At 35.4% G+C, this 16923-nt stretch overlaps 1 protein-coding gene across 7 annotated transcripts in view; it reads right to left on the bottom strand.

Annotated features, from left to right (window-relative positions):
• Window positions 1-303: 303 nt before the first annotated feature.
• VAMP4 (vesicle associated membrane protein 4) overlaps window positions 304-16923 on the bottom strand; it is a 30595-nt gene continuing 13975 nt past the window's right edge. For 3 of the 7 annotated variants that reach the window (XM_025430337.3, XM_025430338.2, XM_035719342.1), the window contains 5 exons: window positions 10863-10963; window positions 9570-9649; window positions 6600-6651; window positions 5770-5961; window positions 2350-4373 (listed from right to left, as the gene is read on the bottom strand). In XM_025430337.3, coding sequence (XP_025286122.1) covers window positions 4345-4373; window positions 5770-5961; window positions 6600-6651; window positions 9570-9649; window positions 10863-10963 — 454 coding nt within the window. In that variant the 3' untranslated portion in view covers window positions 2350-4344. Of the gene's footprint in view, window positions 4374-5769; window positions 5962-6244; window positions 6343-6599; window positions 6652-9569; window positions 9650-10862; window positions 10964-16923 lie in introns of those variants that run through there. The other 4 variants (XR_003129175.3, XR_007411913.1, XM_035719343.2 and 1 more) reach the window with 4 other exon arrangements.

The following is a 16923-nucleotide window of genomic DNA, read 5'->3' as shown; positions in this document are numbered from 1 at the left end:
ACTTCAAGTAGACATGACTGAGGTAAATAAAGTATGAGTATTCCACCACTTGTTTTTGTCCACTGTTGAGATTCAGTGATTTTACACTGAGAAATTCCTCCTTGATTCCATCAATGGGTTGTGCATTGGGCATGGCTTTTGGTGATAGAATACTTTTTCCTTCTCTGATTTATCCCTCCATGTATACTGCTGGAAAGCTGGGGCCTGTTAAATCAGGGTGATCATCTAGATGTTATTTGAAGTGAGCTATGCTCTGAAGGTAAGGCAACAAGTAACACATAGTGAATAAGCCAAAGTGCTTAATTTTGTTTTCTATGAAATAGTTTATTTTACGGTTGATTTTGGAGGGGCTACAAATACATATCTGATATGAACACAAGGTTCTGAATTCTGCAACGCTGTAAGAATAGTTATGAAGAACGGAGAAGCAAGAGAATAGGGCGCACGACATTTACATTTGCTCATCTCCACCATACATCAAAGGCACTTATCAAAATGGTTAAGTAGAAGAGTGTGGACTTTCAAACAATGACATACCCAAAGCATAAAAATCAAGTGACTGAATTTTCCTATTCTTTGATTTTAAACGTTTTACTAAACTCTCTGAAATATGCAATTTACTTTGTAACCTTGCAATCCAATCATCCATTATTCAAGACTTCTTCAAATGAAAAGAATCTGATGGAATACTATAAAATCAGAATTTTTCTAGACCCAATTATCGTTAAAGAGCACTACTATCCTCTGGTAAAGTCCAAAGGCCACATTATATGATCATGTCCTCTCTGCGGTGAGGATTATAGGAGCAGACTCTCATATTAGCACACTGGTGTCTGTGTGGTTTCTTAGGCTCACTAATCTAGAAACTGCCAGGCACACAGCATTATGCTGGGTGCTATGGAGATGCACAAATATGGTAGATCTGTGCTTTCATAAGCTTACATTTTCCCACTTTGAGTCCATCATGCTTTCAATTCCTACTGACCTGTCCCAGGCAGTTTCTTAAAACAGGAGTGAGATTCAAAGAGTTCACATCCCCATCCCTTATTCTATTTGATTCTCAGAAAAAGTCAGAGTTAAGACCCAAATCAAACTTATAAAGATGGCGCAAGGTCCACATCTGTCTGACGTATGGTTCTGTTTGTCTACAACATGGAAAAAGCAGGGGACAGACTGAGAAGTAAGGCATCTTCCAGCTCCTTAGGACCCGGTGCCTTTACATTGCTCTGTGATAATTCCCTGCGTGAATATGAGCACTACAATGCATTCTAAAACAAATGTATGCATGCTTTTGGACTGATTCATACTCTTACTCCGCACTCACAGAAAAAGAAAATGGACTTCAACCACATTTTTGTGTGAAAACACAAAATCAGACTATTAGAGCAGTTAGTTTGACTTGGTAATACTCAGCACAACTAAAGACCTCTTCTAATGGCATCCCTTCTCAACATGAAAAAACGATTTCTTGCTGTTTCCTAGTCAGTGTATATACATACAGATGTGGACAGAGTAAGTGTGGGTGGCAAGCATGGTGAAGAGTGTATTGACAATGATAAATTTTCATTTTTTATTCTTCCTCAATCTGTGCAAGTATAATCACTTCATTTTCAGGATACCCATATGCTGTGTACAGAACTGAATGATGTCAATTTTTGCTGTAAAAATGCTGAAATCTTCTAATGCAGAGTGATTGTATGGTTAAGTGATCTGCAGGAGAGCTAACACAATGTATTTCTCTACTTGATGTGTACTAATGATTTTCTTCCATTTTAGATAATTTTCCATGTTCAATATTGAGCTTGCTCTTAAACAAGGAATCCCCAAGTTCATAAAATTGGAGTGCAGTTTTCAGTGAGCTTTATCAGGATGGAGAAACTGAAAGACCACTGGTAATACTGGTGTATAGTCAGGAAGAGTTAATTAGTGTTATAATCACAAAATTGCTATAGGCTTTAGTAATTAAACATAAATTATAAGGGTAGGTTTCAGGCATTATAAAAATAGTGACCTGATTTCACTGGGTACCAACTAGTATTTACAAAGCTACTTGAATTTTTCAGTTGATCTTCTTTGCTGTTAAATAATGATAGTTTTGATAGTGTTGTAAAACTTCATTTTTCAAGTGCAGGATGATCTGAGCTGAATGAGAAAAAGAACGATTAAGGGAAGGAAGGAAGGTAGTGGGCCTGGCATCAATTGGAACATTATTTTTCTTTTGTTTTTGAATGTAAGAAAGCTCATGTCTCTAAGATTACCACAGTAAAGTCATAAACAGACCAGGCATTTTAAGGGTCTCAGGATTAATGAGGACCAAGAAAGACAAAATGAACCAAGCAACAACTAGAACACAGTGACATGCACGCCACCACTTTGGCAGCCATATATTTAAATACAAAGAGAATTACATATATATGATACTGTCATATAAATATTTCATTTTTTATGGTTAAAATTTTAAAAAATAATTTAATTTTTTATATTGAAGAGTGGCATACTTTATTAAAAGAAACACTAGAAATGTGGATTCTTTTTGAGAAATAATCTTCACTGCTATCATGGAGAAACCAGATTTCCACACCACCCAATGGAAAATTAACCACTGATGAATCTGGTTCCAATCCCAAATAAGAGACATACATACATATGTTAGGACTGATTCTGTTCATTATGTTAAAACCTTTCCATTCCTGAACTATATTAGCTACTGAAATTCTAAAAATACTCATTCTCATGGGCATCTTACTTTGTCAAAGGATTTAGTATTTATTATGTTATTTACATTAATTGACATTTACAAAGAGTAGCAAGACCAGTGATGATACCCCATAGTATGTAAGACCTTTGTCTTTTTTTAAATGTTATCAGACTATAAAATTTAGTGATTTAGATCTTCGTAACTTGCAGGTATCTTGAGTATATCCTAATATGCTTTATCCCTTCCTATTTCTTTCCATTTAAACATAACAGTTCTGCTTCTTAGTACTAATCCTATAGACTTAAAAAAAAATGGATTCTATGTTTCATATGTTCTGAATTAAAATAACCAAAGAAAGCAAACTATACAGGACCATATTTCTTTCCTATTTAAATACTGGTTCTTCTATTTACCCTATTTCAATTTCAGTTATATATGTATATATAGTCAACATATTCATGTGCACAAGTTTCTGCAGGACCTCCAATTTTATTATAAAGCTTCTTCCTTGAAGACATTTGAGCACTATGTATTTTTGCTTTGACTTGTTTAAACAACACAAGGAGGTTGGCACATTTTAAAGTTAACAATATATTTTATTGCTGTAAAAATAGACTTAGGTTAATGGCCACTCTAGCTATTTGGTTACTGACTGATGGATGATTATCTCCTGACTTTTTATACTCATTACTGTTGGCTAATTTGACACCTGATTGTACAACATGCACCTCTCAGGGATGATCAGGGAATACAAAAATAGCAAATTCCAAACAGATGATTTTGCTACTTTTAGCACTTCTGGGAGAGGGATAGTTGAAGCTAAAGAGGGAAGGTATCAAAATAAAATTAGAGGATAAGTTACCTGTGGATTTCATTTACTCACATTAGGTCCCTTCTTATTGGAAGCTAACTGGAAATAGACTGGACCATGCTGTTTATTTTCAAACACTCCAGTAATGTTCTCCAATAATTTTATTATCTCCAGTTTTATGGTACCACACTATGCTTTTCATATTGTTTAGATTTTTCCATTTCCATAATCCATATGCCAAAAAATTACTACACATTCCCTTATACAGTCAAAAATAGGTTTACTGGAATGTTTTAGTTATAGCTGAAGGCAGGAACATTTACAACATTTAGCTTTTGTTACACCCATAAACATGTGGAAATTGCTTGCAAAGTAGCTGTAATGTGAGAAGAATCTTGCAAATATTAATGGAATGGCTATGCATGGTTTTTAGCATGTTTTGGTACTCTACACAGGCTCCTGGACTCCCAGTCTGATCCCCATGTTGATGCAATAATGTAAGTCCTTATAATAATAGTATGAAATATTGTGGTCACTGTTTAACTACATATACAAATAATGAACTGGCAAGTATCTAGTTTCAAATTAGATCCTTGGAATATGGCAAAACAGAGGCTGGTTATCTGCCTTAAACATAATTTTTAAAAACACACTTTGTGAGAAAGGAAGAAGATAACTAGACATTCACAATGCTCCAATTTGAAGTGATACTTGCCTCTTCGTTTCTTGAAAAAGAAGTTTTGAAAGTTATATACATAGGTTTCATTTAAATTATGCAGCAATCTTTTATTATTGTTGTCCCAGATTCTGTGTAATGAAGATCTCTGTCACCAAATCAAGCGCGGTATTTCAAGACTGTAAGAACTGTAAGAGAAAAAAATGCAGAGGAACATATCAAAATCAGATTCAGATGGTATGTTAAAAACAATATTCTTAAACATAGCTGTGTCCACTTTTGGAAAGAGGTAATAAGGAAGGAACTTTTTAAAAAAAGATTTATTTTTTTTAGAGCGAGAGCATGCACGATGTTCATGTGGGAAGGGGAAGAGGGAGAGAGAGAATCTCAAGGAGACTCCCTGCTGAGCACAGAGCCTGGAACCATCAAGAATCGGATGCTCAACAATTGAGCCATCCCAGGAACCCCAGGAAGGAACTTTTTATCTGAGATGAAAGATAACAAATAGGAATAGCATAAGCAAAAATATCATAAAACAAACTAAATGTCTATAATTAGCATTTTCTCTTTAAAGATTTTTATTTTTAAGTAATCTCCACACCCAACATGGGGCTCGAACTTGCAACGTCCAAGACCAAGAGTGGCATGCTCTACTGACTGAGCCAGCCAGGCGCCACTAACATTGGGATTTTGATCAAATAGGTTACGGTATTACCATAGCATACAGCTACTACAATATTTTTTAAATATTACACATTTTCCCAGGTTATTAAGTATGTATGTATATAACATTAGCTTTTGAAAAACATGATCAATCAGGAAAATATTTGAAATACAGAATACTTATATTAACAGTAGCTATCCCTGTGTAGTAGGATTACAGGTGAATTTTATTTTCTTCTTTATGCTTTATTCCACATTTTCCACCATAAATATATGGTTGATTCTGGTATCTATAGTAGTTATGTTCTATAAAGTAACTACAAACACTGAATTAATAAATAATGAACCCTCATTCCTAGGGAAAATACAGGGTTAGATTCCTGCAAGCCTTTGGCTATATTTTTGTCCACCAATCAATATATAATCTTGCATTTCTGTTCAAAGATAGCCTTTTGAGGGATGCCTGGGTGGCTCAGCGGTTGAGTATCTGCCTTCAGCTCAGGGCATGATCCTGGAGTTCTGGGATCAAGTCTCACATCGGGCTCCCTGTAGGGAGCCTGCTTCTCCCTCTGCCTATGTCTCTGTGTCTCTCTCATGAATAAATAAAGAAAATCTAAAAAAAAAAAAAAGATAACCTTCTGATAGATGTTGTTGATTCACTAACATTGAACTCAGGGCTAACAGCACTGTAACTTATGCCTAAATGAAGTTTATCTAGCATATGTATTTTCCGTAAGGCCCACCACAGCCTTCTAGAGCTTAGAGCAACACTAGACAGCAATTCAACATGAGGCTTGGGGGCCATTTTAAATACTGAAATCACCAACAAAATGCACAAAACTGTGAGAGATGCAGTACTAAACAGACTTAGAAAGACTTGTGTATGAGAGCTGAAACTAGAAAGGCAGAGCACAGTCTCACCAGACGTCAGCTGGGAATGTGCCCACTGATGTCCAGGAGATGCAGATTTTTCACTGTTCTGAACACAGCTGCCAATGACGAGGGAAGCATCTCCAGGACTGATTTCTAGTTTATACATCAGTGTTTTAGGTGAAGTCACACAAAATCCACAATGAGGATCAACACTACTTCTTTGTGACAAACTTTTTCTGTCTAAAAAGAGAGTAATTCCATGGGGTTTTTCAAATGGCTCTTATGAGGCACTTTTCAAATCTTCATAAAATCCCTATAAACACAGATAAAGGGACTTGGGGAAGAGGAGGTAATAAAAATTATCTGACTTTAATAATGTTAAGAAAAAAAGATGAGTTAGGCATTAATGAGTAAAATCAAGTTTAAATCTAAACCCAAACAACAAAACAAAACCCATCATATGGAGAAAATTTATCTGGACTTGTCCTCCAAACACAGTATTATGAAAGACAAACTTCCATACCTGAAGTTAATAATAGAAGATGGGTGTACAGGCACCGTTTGGCCTCAGACAGCCCTGGGTTTGCGGGTGAGGGGTAGGCAGGAATGCTCTCTGAGAATCTGATTAAAGATATGGACTCTCTTCCCACAAAAATGTGCATATGCATATTCACACAGATTTTTTCATACAATTTAAGAACATTTTCAGACATCTATAGACTAGTAGTTTAAGAAGTCCTGACTTAAGGTCAGAAGTTATTACTCAATCCTGGCATTAGTCATACTAGATCAACTGAAAATAAGTTAAAAGGGAAATTAAAATGAACTCTAAAACAAATGATACCCCCCCACACATTACTAATCCAGTAAATACTTACTGATAATCACTAGCAAAAGGATAACAGCAACCAAAGCCATGATGGCTTTTATCTACAACACACAAAAAAGTATAAGGTATTAATGTTTGACTTGTTAATAAAGTCAAGATTATCTGTTGTGCTACTAATTACAGTATACTAACTCATCAATGAAAAGCTCATCCCTTGAAAGCTTTTCAAATTTTTTCTCATGTGAACTTACTATTTTCATCTTTGTTTTTTGCTTGCCTGGATTTTATTGTTTAAGGCTGTACTGTACAGTAAACAGTAACAAAGTCTTCACTGGCCTGAACACTGTGTCTATGATTTCTCCTGCTTATTTCTAATGAGACTAGGAAAAGTATGAAATTTTAGCAACTCTGTTCAAAAGTATCAGGATATGATGAATAATATAGGTATTCAATACAATTCATTCTCTCTATATAAGGCAGCATTTTTTATAGCACTTATTCTCAAAGCATATGAGAATTCTGTTTTTGTTCTCCTTACTCTCCTCTTGGCAATTTTGTCTCCATTTTGAGGAATATAATTTAGATTCTTTGTGGATACCTCATTTAATAAATAACTTGCCTACGAGGCCTATGTGTGCCAGTTTCACAGTTGGGAGGAGAAACCTTAAGATTAATCCTTAGTCTGTTGCTCAATATTTTCAGATCACATCTCTATAAAATTGTCACATTCCTCATTTAATCCTAAAGTACATAAATTATAAATTGGTCTGATTTTCCTGATAAAAGTCTTGTTTTCATCATTTTCACAGATAACTGATTAAAGATGGTTCATTAATTAAAAAAAAGACTTAGCTACTATAAACACATGCAACATTATGAGTATCAGAAATAGCAACCAGAAGTAGCTAATGAAATGTTTCTAAAACAGCTACAGGTAACATTTTAGTGGCATCATATTTATGACAGGAACAAACTGACCAAGAGAATACATGGAAGGTTTGCAATTTGGACACCAGGTGCCTATTAAAATTATTAATTATGATAAAACAATGTAGAAATTCTCCGCACCTACTGGATAATTTTGTTCACTTTTAAAGTCAGGTCTACTGAAATATACTTTATCTAGAATAATATTCACCCTTTTAAACTTCATTTTGATGTGTTTTGACAAATGTAGAGTTGTCAGCCACCACCATCAATCAAACATAAGGCACTCCATCACTCCGAAAGTTCCCTCATGCTCTATTATAGTCAGTATGCACCTCCCTACCCTTAGCTAGCCACTGGCAACCTCTGATTTGTTTCCTGTCTCTATTTTTTTTTTTTTGTTTCCTGTCCCTATATCCCCTTTCCTCAATCATCATTACAAAGTCAATCCAGAAAATGGTAGTGATATAGGGACTATTTAGAAATATAATTCATTTTTTTAAATAATAAATTTATTTATTGGCATTCAATTTGCTAACATAATAACACCCAGTGCTCATCCCGTCAAGTGCCCCCCTCAGTGCCCGTCACCCATTCACCCCCACCCTCCTCCCCTTCCCACCACCCCTAGTTCATTTCCCAGAGTTAGGAGTCTTTATGTTCTGTCTCCCTTTCTGATATAGAAATATAATTCAAATATAATTTTAAAATATAATTCAATTTTTCCTCCTTAAAACATACTTTTCAAAAAAAAAAAAAAAGGCATAACTGTTCCTCCGGTCTGAAATCCAGAAGATACAAAACAACAATCTTTAGATATGGTGAAAAGAAGCTAGGCAAAATGCACATTATGATCATCTTTTAGTGGCTACATGAATGGGTCATGTGTACATAGGGGGAGAGGAAGTGAGTGGCTCATGGACCCTTGGCTCTTCCAAACCAGGGTATAGAGAATTTCTATAAAAATGGAAAACTTGGGATCCCTGGGTGGCTCAGGGGTTTCACGTCTGCCTTTGGCCCAGGGCGCGATCCTGGGGTCCCGGGATCGAGTCCCATGTCAGGCTCCTGGCATGGGCCTGCTTATCCCTCCTCCTGTGTCTCTGCCTCTCTCTCTCTATGTCTATCATGAATAAATAAATCTTTAAAAAAAAAAAAAAAAAGGAAAGCTTATAGAGGATGGGAAATTTATTCTTTACTAGACAAGGGGAACAATGAAACCTGTTTCTTTCCTCATTTCTATTTTGAAAGTAAGATGATTCAACAGGCAGACAGACAAAAATAAGTAAATCCACAGCAACTCTTGGAAGAAATTCTTAGCATAAGGCAAAGTCAAGTTCAAACTTAAAAATGAGAGATTAAAAACAATGAATTTATGTCTAAGACTTTCCAACAGAGCCAAAAATGATACACAGAATTGAGAGGGAAAAAAAATTGCTCACATGACATGAAATTCTCTATGTAATCTTAAACATTTTAATGATTAGTAGCCATATTTAAGAGGCAAATACATTTCTATAAAATGTTTTGCATGAATATATTAGTACATATTGATTCTCATGTTTTAGCTTGTTAAACATTTTTATTTCTGATTTCTTTGGAATAATAAAGAATAGTGAGGGTTTTTTTTAAGCCTCATTTGTTATAATGGGTTCTAACATATAAACTGCTTTTATTTTTCTCCAACAGAAAATCGTACTTTTCTCTAGCTTCCATTCCATCTTTTAAAATCTCTATGTAATGTTATAAGTTGTTCCAAAAAGGTACTAACAATAAACTATATGAAAAATTTATATTTCTCATAAGGTAGTCTACAAGTAGCTAAATTACTAATAAAACTTGGCTTACTTTATATGAGGAAATCCATGAAAACATCCTTTTAAGAATTGCTTGATTCCTTTAGTTATTCCTGTACCCAGAGCTATTAATAAATTCAGCAAATATTTACTGAGTCCCAGCATGTCTCAAGTTCAGAAGCTATAATAAACAAGGCAGTAGTAGTCCTTGTCCTCACAGAGCTTCGAGTCTAGAGGCCCTTTATTTTCTGAAGACCACTTGAGATCCTGGGCAACTAACGCAGTGTCTACTGACTTACTTTGCATCCACGCCACCACATTTGCCTTCGAAGTTGTTTGGATCTGTTGCTAAAAGCAGTTGCATTATCCGATAAGCTTTCTATATCACATAGAGGATGGAGAGAAGGATTAAACGACATAACAGGATTCTTTTATCTAGTCACACAAAGACAAGAAAATATTAATTTCTACTTCTGCAAATGTATTGCCTTTTAAGCATGAAAACAACATCCTCCCGTTCCTCCACCCACAAACTCTGGCAATCTGTATGGGGGTGAGGGAGGCAAGCAAAAAATAGCAGTAGGTCATTTTTTCCAGGGCCTCAATGCTTTCACAAAAACATAAATTCTGGTAAGAAAATACTCTTTAAAAATTCAAATACTTAACATACCTATAGAAAAAAATTTACACATGGAGAAGATTAGATTCTTAGAAGATACAGAAAGTGATTGATTTTAAAGTAAAACAATGATATTTATTTATTTACTGCTGGGACAGTATCAGTTTTATTGAGGATGCAGAACAGGAATTCTCATACATAGCTAGTAAAGATATAAATCAGCAGACATTTAATAATTTTAAAGAATACTTTGACAGTATTATGTAAAGCTAAAAATATTTATGTAAATAAATAAAGCTAAACAGCAATTTATTCTGAGTTACATACCCTACCACAAGAAGACATATACAAGCGTGCCCACTAAAAAACTAATAGTGTAAAAATCTGAATCAAACATGAACAGGACAATGGATAAATAAACCATGAAACAGTCTGAGGTAAAACAATGAATTTTAAAAGTGGTTAAATAAGTTGTTAGACAAACTATCAAGGATTAGTCGGGTATTTCGCCACTCATCATTTATTTAAAGAATATTTGAGTACCCAACATATGCCAGCAACTGTTACAAATACAGAGACTAACATTTGTCAATAAAGAAATGTTTCTAAGTTACCAGAGAAAGCATAAAATAAAAACAGATTAACTTTGACCTAAGTGTTGAAGTGATTAGACTTTTCCTTCTTGAGATTGCGATCGCGAGAAAAAATACAACACACATCAACATAAAAAAGAAAAAAAACCACTCTAACTTTCCAACAATAAATTTAAAAATTTTCTATTCCCAACCCAACAATTAAATAATGCAGTAAGATGAGTCAAGTAAAGGGAGCTAAAGTAAAAATACTAAAATCACAAACTTAAGAACCAAATATCATTTTCCTAAGCCAAGATTCCTAAATTCTGGCTAGAGAAATGGAAAGAGAAACCATCAAAACACAGATTAATATCAAGAAATATATGAAGTATCTGTACCTGATTTGTCCTGTAGTTCATCTAGTCTCTCCCCTCTTTCAATTACCTTTGTAATATTTTCTTGCATGACATCAATAACTTCATCCACCTGATTCTGAACACTAGTTTAAAAGAAAGATTTAAAAATTATTAAAAAAATAAAAATTATTTTTTCTTTTGAGCATTTTTATAATTTTTGAAACTTTCATTAGAAAACTTCCATGATAGAAAATAGCGAGTTTTCAGATGAATATCCAACTATAAAATGTTTAAGTGAAGGCTGCTTGGCAGTGTCCTTCTTTGTGGGCTTGAGCACTCAGGCAATTAAAGATAATATAAGTAAAAGTCATATTTAACTTAAAGATAGTTTATTTTTAGCCCTGTTCCTGCAAATTAAATGTACTGTCAGAATGCTTGGTAACTGCAGATTTTAATCAAATAGCTTGACTCTAAATAATTAGTTTCACTTTCTTTTCCATAAGCTACTGAGAGAGGCATCACATAGACACAGTTATAACCTACTTTTGCTATAGTTTATACACTAATGCTAATAAAGGAATTTGCCTAGGTTAGCTTTTGAAAATACTCAATTTCCAAAATGGAAATGTATACTAATGCTCAGTGAGTGTAACTGTTCATTGCTCATCATTTTTCTCTGAAAACAAACAGGGTTTAAGACAGGTACACTTGAAAAGGTTCTGAAGCACCCAAGAGGGAGCAGAAAGGAAACACTTTTTGCTGTTTTTCAAAATGAAAATATAATTTCCTCCTTTATGTTAGGTGATGAGGGCCTGTTCTAACCAAATTTCAGACTGTTTAATAAAGACTTAATCTTCACTGGCTCATTCATCTAATTGGTTCTTAGCTGCTTGCTCTCACTCAGGAGTTACCTTGAGTACACAAACACAGAAATGTTTAATAATTCAAAGTGTTTAAAAAAAAAATAATTCAAAGTGTTTAAGGACGCCTGGGTGGCTCAGTGGCTGAGCGTCAGCCTTTGGCTCAGGGTAAGATCTCAGTCCAGGGATCAAGTCCCACAATGGGCTCCCTGCAAGGAGCCTGCTTCTCCCTTTCTCTATGTCTCTACTTCTTTCTCTGTGTCTCTCATGAATAAATAAATCTTAAAAAAATAATAATTTAAAGTGTTTAGTTTTCCCATTCTGTTAAACAAAAATTACCTTAAATTACTTCATAAAATTGTTATGCCAGTGAAATATTTAAAAGGAGAAATAAAGTGAACTCATGGTTCTTACAACTCAAAAAATGTTTAAAATGCACTGGATTACTAGCAACTATATATATATAAAATATTTTATATAGAATATATATAATATAAAGTATAATATCTTTATAAAATAAAGATATGCAACTTTCTAATTAGGAAAGAAATAATTGTGTTGATTATTGCCTGTGGTGCTTTAAAAAAAACAAAAACAAAACAAAACCTCACAATACACATTTTGTCTCTGCCCTCTATTCTATAGTATCCTCCAAACTAAGCCAGTGGGTCAGGGGTGAGGCCTGGATGCCTAGTTTTAAAACAGTTTTATCTCTTCCCTTGAAGAGCTCTATCTTCAAAAAGTTTGCTTTAAAATCAAAATGCAGACTCGTTTAGACATAGGTGGGTTCAGAAGTAGTCTCAGATTCAAGTAGCAATTACTACGTTTGTTGACAGTCTCTCCTTCCTATATGAAAAGCATTTTTAAACCCACTGATTTTCCACACACAAACTTCACAGTTCATCACAGCTCCCAGAATTCTGTGCTTCCCACACAGAGCCCACTGAAGGATACCAGATAGAAGCATCACCCAAGCCAGGACGCAGAACATCTCTTCTGCCCAAAAAGATCGAAAAATCCCCTGAATCCCTAAGATGGGCTTGTAGCAAAATGCCTAATCACCTAAACAGCTAAAACGTTCATCCTATATAAAGACAATGGCACAAATATTCAAGCAACTAATTAGTGTAGTCAACAATCAATGAAAGCCTGCTATGTATTGTTTTTGGCCCAGAGAAGACAGTAATGAACAAAGCAGACAATTCCAGCCCTCACAGAACCACTGCATTAACCTTTAGAGCTGTGATAGAGCCTGTCTGTCCCACTTCTATATTTAAAGCATTTAACACTAAGTGAAAGTACATACCTATTTCCTACCTTTCCCCCCCTAGACGCTAAGCTTGATGAAAGCAGAAACTGCTCATTTTGTTCACTTTTGCAGCCCCAGTATCAGCAACAGTGCTTGGGGCAGAGTACCCGTTTGATGAACATTTGCTGAATAAGCAAACAATTTGGGTGTAAGTCCTGAAAAGCATACCCAGTTACTTAAGAAAGATATAAGGCAGTGAATGTAGAGGTCTCCACTGAACTCTGCGAACTGTAACAGAAACACAGCTATTGTTCAGCAAGGACAAATCTTGAAATTCCCAAGGCAGTTACTTTTTGTCATTTGCAAGAGATGACAATAACCTAAATTAAGGCAGTACTGCAGGGTGGGAGCGGACAGCACCCACTGCAGCCCCTACATGTGATCAGATTATGGATATTATGGATATCGATACACTACACATTATTTAAAACAAAACCCGGGATCCCTGGGTGGCGCAGCCGTTTGGCGCCTGCCTTTGGCCCAGGGTGCGATCCTGGAGACCCGGGATCGAATCCCACGTCGGGCTCCCGGTGCATGGAGCTTGCTTCTCCCTCTGCCTGTGTCTCTGCCTCTCTCTCTCTCTCTCTCTCTGTGTGTGTGTGACTATCATAAATAAATAAAAATTAAAAAAAAAAAACCCAAAAAACGTTAAGAATAACAATGATCAGTCCCAGAATCCCTATAAACAAAAGACCTCATGGATGAAGGCAGATTAACTGGAACAGAACCCATACAATTCTAGATTAATTTTATTTGTTTAAAGGATTTTATTTATTTACTCATGGAAGACACACACAGAGAGAGAGGCAGAGACACAGGCAGAGGGAGAAGCAGGCCCCATGCAGGGAACCTGACATGGGACTTGATCCCGGGTCTCCAGGATCACGCCCTGGGCTGAATGCAGCGCTAAACCACTGAGCCACCAGGGTTGCCCTCTCTCGATTAATTTTAACTAGATTGTGAGAAACTTAGGGACATTACCTCAACAACATGGTATACATGTAATAAATCTAACAAATCAATCAACATTTTAATTTTTCTGCTGAGGAATTAATAAATTATTACTTTCTCTTTCACATATTACCATCCACTGGTATAACACTCTTAATCAGATACTGTAAAACCTTTAATAATGGAAAATCTCATAATTGTGATTCTATATTTTAAGATGTTCTCATGCCCTGAAGGCAACTTCTATAGAAAATTATCTACTTATTTATTCTAATATAAAGGATAATTTTTTAAAAAAACCAGTGAGAACACATTTCACATGCTTTTTTTACATTTTCACAGCAATTACAATACTGATTTCTATTTGTATTTTATGTTGATCTTAACCTCATTATACACTTTAAATCCCTTAGAAGCAGAAACTGTCCCACTCATCCTTTTATTTCCTAGATCATGTGAAATATGCCAGGTAGAAAGCAGGCATTCAACAAATATCTTCTGATCTCAATAAAAGATTTCATTTATTCAAAACACATGTATTAAGGAATTGCTACACTATTTACTGAGGACACCAATGTGAAAGTTTTAAGACCAATCTTTAGAAAGAGGGGCAGCCTGGGTGGCTCAGCGGTTTAGCGCCACCTTTGGCCCAGGGCATGATCCTGGACATGGGATTGAGTCCCACATGGGGCTCCCTGCATGGAGCCTGCTTCTTCCTCTGCCTGTGTCTCTACCTCTCTCTCTCTCTGTTATAAATAAATAAATAAATAAATAAACAAACTAGAAAGAAGAAAGAAAGAAAAGAAAGAAAAGAAAGAAAAGAAAAGAAAGAAAAGAAAGAAAAGAAAGAAAAGAAAGAAAAGAAAGAAAAGAAAGAAAGAAAGAAAGAAAGAAAGAAAGAAAGAAAGAAAGAAAGAAAGAAAAGAAAGAAAGAAATTGATTGATTTCAGTCTCCTGGAGAAAACTGGTGCATTAACTGCCATAATGGAAGGAAGCTCATGGTACCAGCTGTGCAGCCTAACCAGACAGACAGCATCAAGATCCTGGTACTGAGTTTTAAGGGGATAAGCATGAATAGGGCAGAGTAATGAAGGTTAATGGTGGGAAAAATTCTAGCCTACCTAAGGGATGGAGATTTTATATATATATGTAAATATATATGTAAATATATATATGTAAATATATATTTATATGTAAATATATTTATATACATATATATGTAAAAGGAGGGGATATTTCAAGCAGCAACGATTAACGACACTGATAAAGGAAGCTGGGGCAAGAAAAGGGTAGAGGATTTCTAGATTTATAATTTGAGCAACTGAGTGTCAGGAGATGATGCTATTAACTGAAACAGAAAATTAGGAACTCAAAGGAAAAACAAGTTTGTAAAGGAGGGTGTGGAGACTTATATCATTTCCAGTTAAAAGAGAGTCATATGGTAGAAGAAAGGACACAAGAGAGCATGCCCAGGAAAAGATAAAGACATGTAGAAAGGAAAAGACATTTCAATGTTGACTTAAATCATCCTTAGAGGCAGACAGCATTCTCCTATTCCTGAAATGCCTCTATTCTAATTATCAGCAGGGAAGCTGCATGGTGTAGTAGTGTCCATTCTAAGCTTCCTCAAGCCTCGTATTTTCTCACCTTTAAATGAGAATGATCATCTCTCACTTTTGAGAATTAGATGTAACAGTGTTTTTTAAACCCTTATTACAATGCCTAACACTTGCATGAGCTTAATGTCAGTGCTCTTCCATTAAGAAAAAAAAATCATGCTCTGCAACAAATACTCATTCCTTATTTTATACAGAAAATATTTATTTTCATAGTAAACACCCCCATCTTGTGGCTTTTTAAGGTACTGTTGACAAAGGGTTTAAAGTGATGCTGTATTTTTGCAACTATGTATGTATTTCTGTTACATCATGAACACTCCTTGTCATGAACACTCCTTGCCGGCCTTTTTATAGAGTCAAAATGCTTGGACCAAGACTATAGTTAGGAAATTCCCTACCCCTAAGAGATAATGCCTGTAACTCACTAAAGTTGCATTTATAAAGCCATTATTTAACTTAAAAGCAAGAAAACATTCCAAAGAGAACCATATAGGTTATATAGGCATGTGAATATTTTAAATCACAAAACAAAAACAAAAACAAAAAAAAAACCTTCCCTGAAAAGTGGTAGTACTTTTTGTGGGAATAATCTGGTGTCAACATGCCAATCAAATTCAAATGAAGCAACAATGTTGCTGATCCATGCAGTTAAGAATTACCCCGTATTAAAATACCACAAACCAAGTAGTGATAGTACAGCTCAAAGAAACACCAGTGCTACAGTTTTGGTTACTCAACTAATGCCAGGTATGTGTCCATGGGCAAGTTGTGTGGTAGGCTGTGTTCCTCCATCTTGGGCCATTTGGGGCACACAACAGAGTCATACCCTGGTTATATAAGCATTCATGAGCCCGTGCCCACAAAGTTTCATATTGTATTTTGATGACTAATCACCTTCTAAGTCTGGCAAGCCTCTGGTTCTAGAGTAAGAACCATTATACTTACTCAATAACCCCTTGGTGTTCTAAAATTCTGTGAGCACCAAATATACTGTGCTAATTAATATGTACATATAAATATTCATGTGTGTATGTGATTGGCACTTGCTAATATAGACATATACTTTGTTTGCAATGCCCATTCTATACAACTAGCAGTGGTTTGGGTTCAGCTGGAAGATCATATTCAAAAGACTCAATAGGCCATACTCTGTACTAGGCTCCATTTGCAGAAGGGTATCAGACAGGAAATAAAGCATACTGGCAGGACAAAAAACAAGTGTGTCATCAGTGGAGTTCCCTACTCCAGGGTGCTTAGGTATGAGAACTATGTGGGTAGATACAGAAATCACCCTGGCTCATGTAGATGAACAGCTCTGCCATGGCACCCTGACAACCCTGAATGCTCTGTAATCCTCCCAGAAC

This window comes from Canis lupus, chromosome 7, assembly GCF_003254725.2.
Source record: "Canis lupus dingo isolate Sandy chromosome 7, ASM325472v2, whole genome shotgun sequence".
Lineage (NCBI taxonomy): Eukaryota > Metazoa > Chordata > Mammalia > Carnivora > Canidae > Canis > Canis lupus.
Note: the sequence above shows the minus strand (reverse complement) of the source record. Positions and strands in the feature narration are given on the sequence as shown.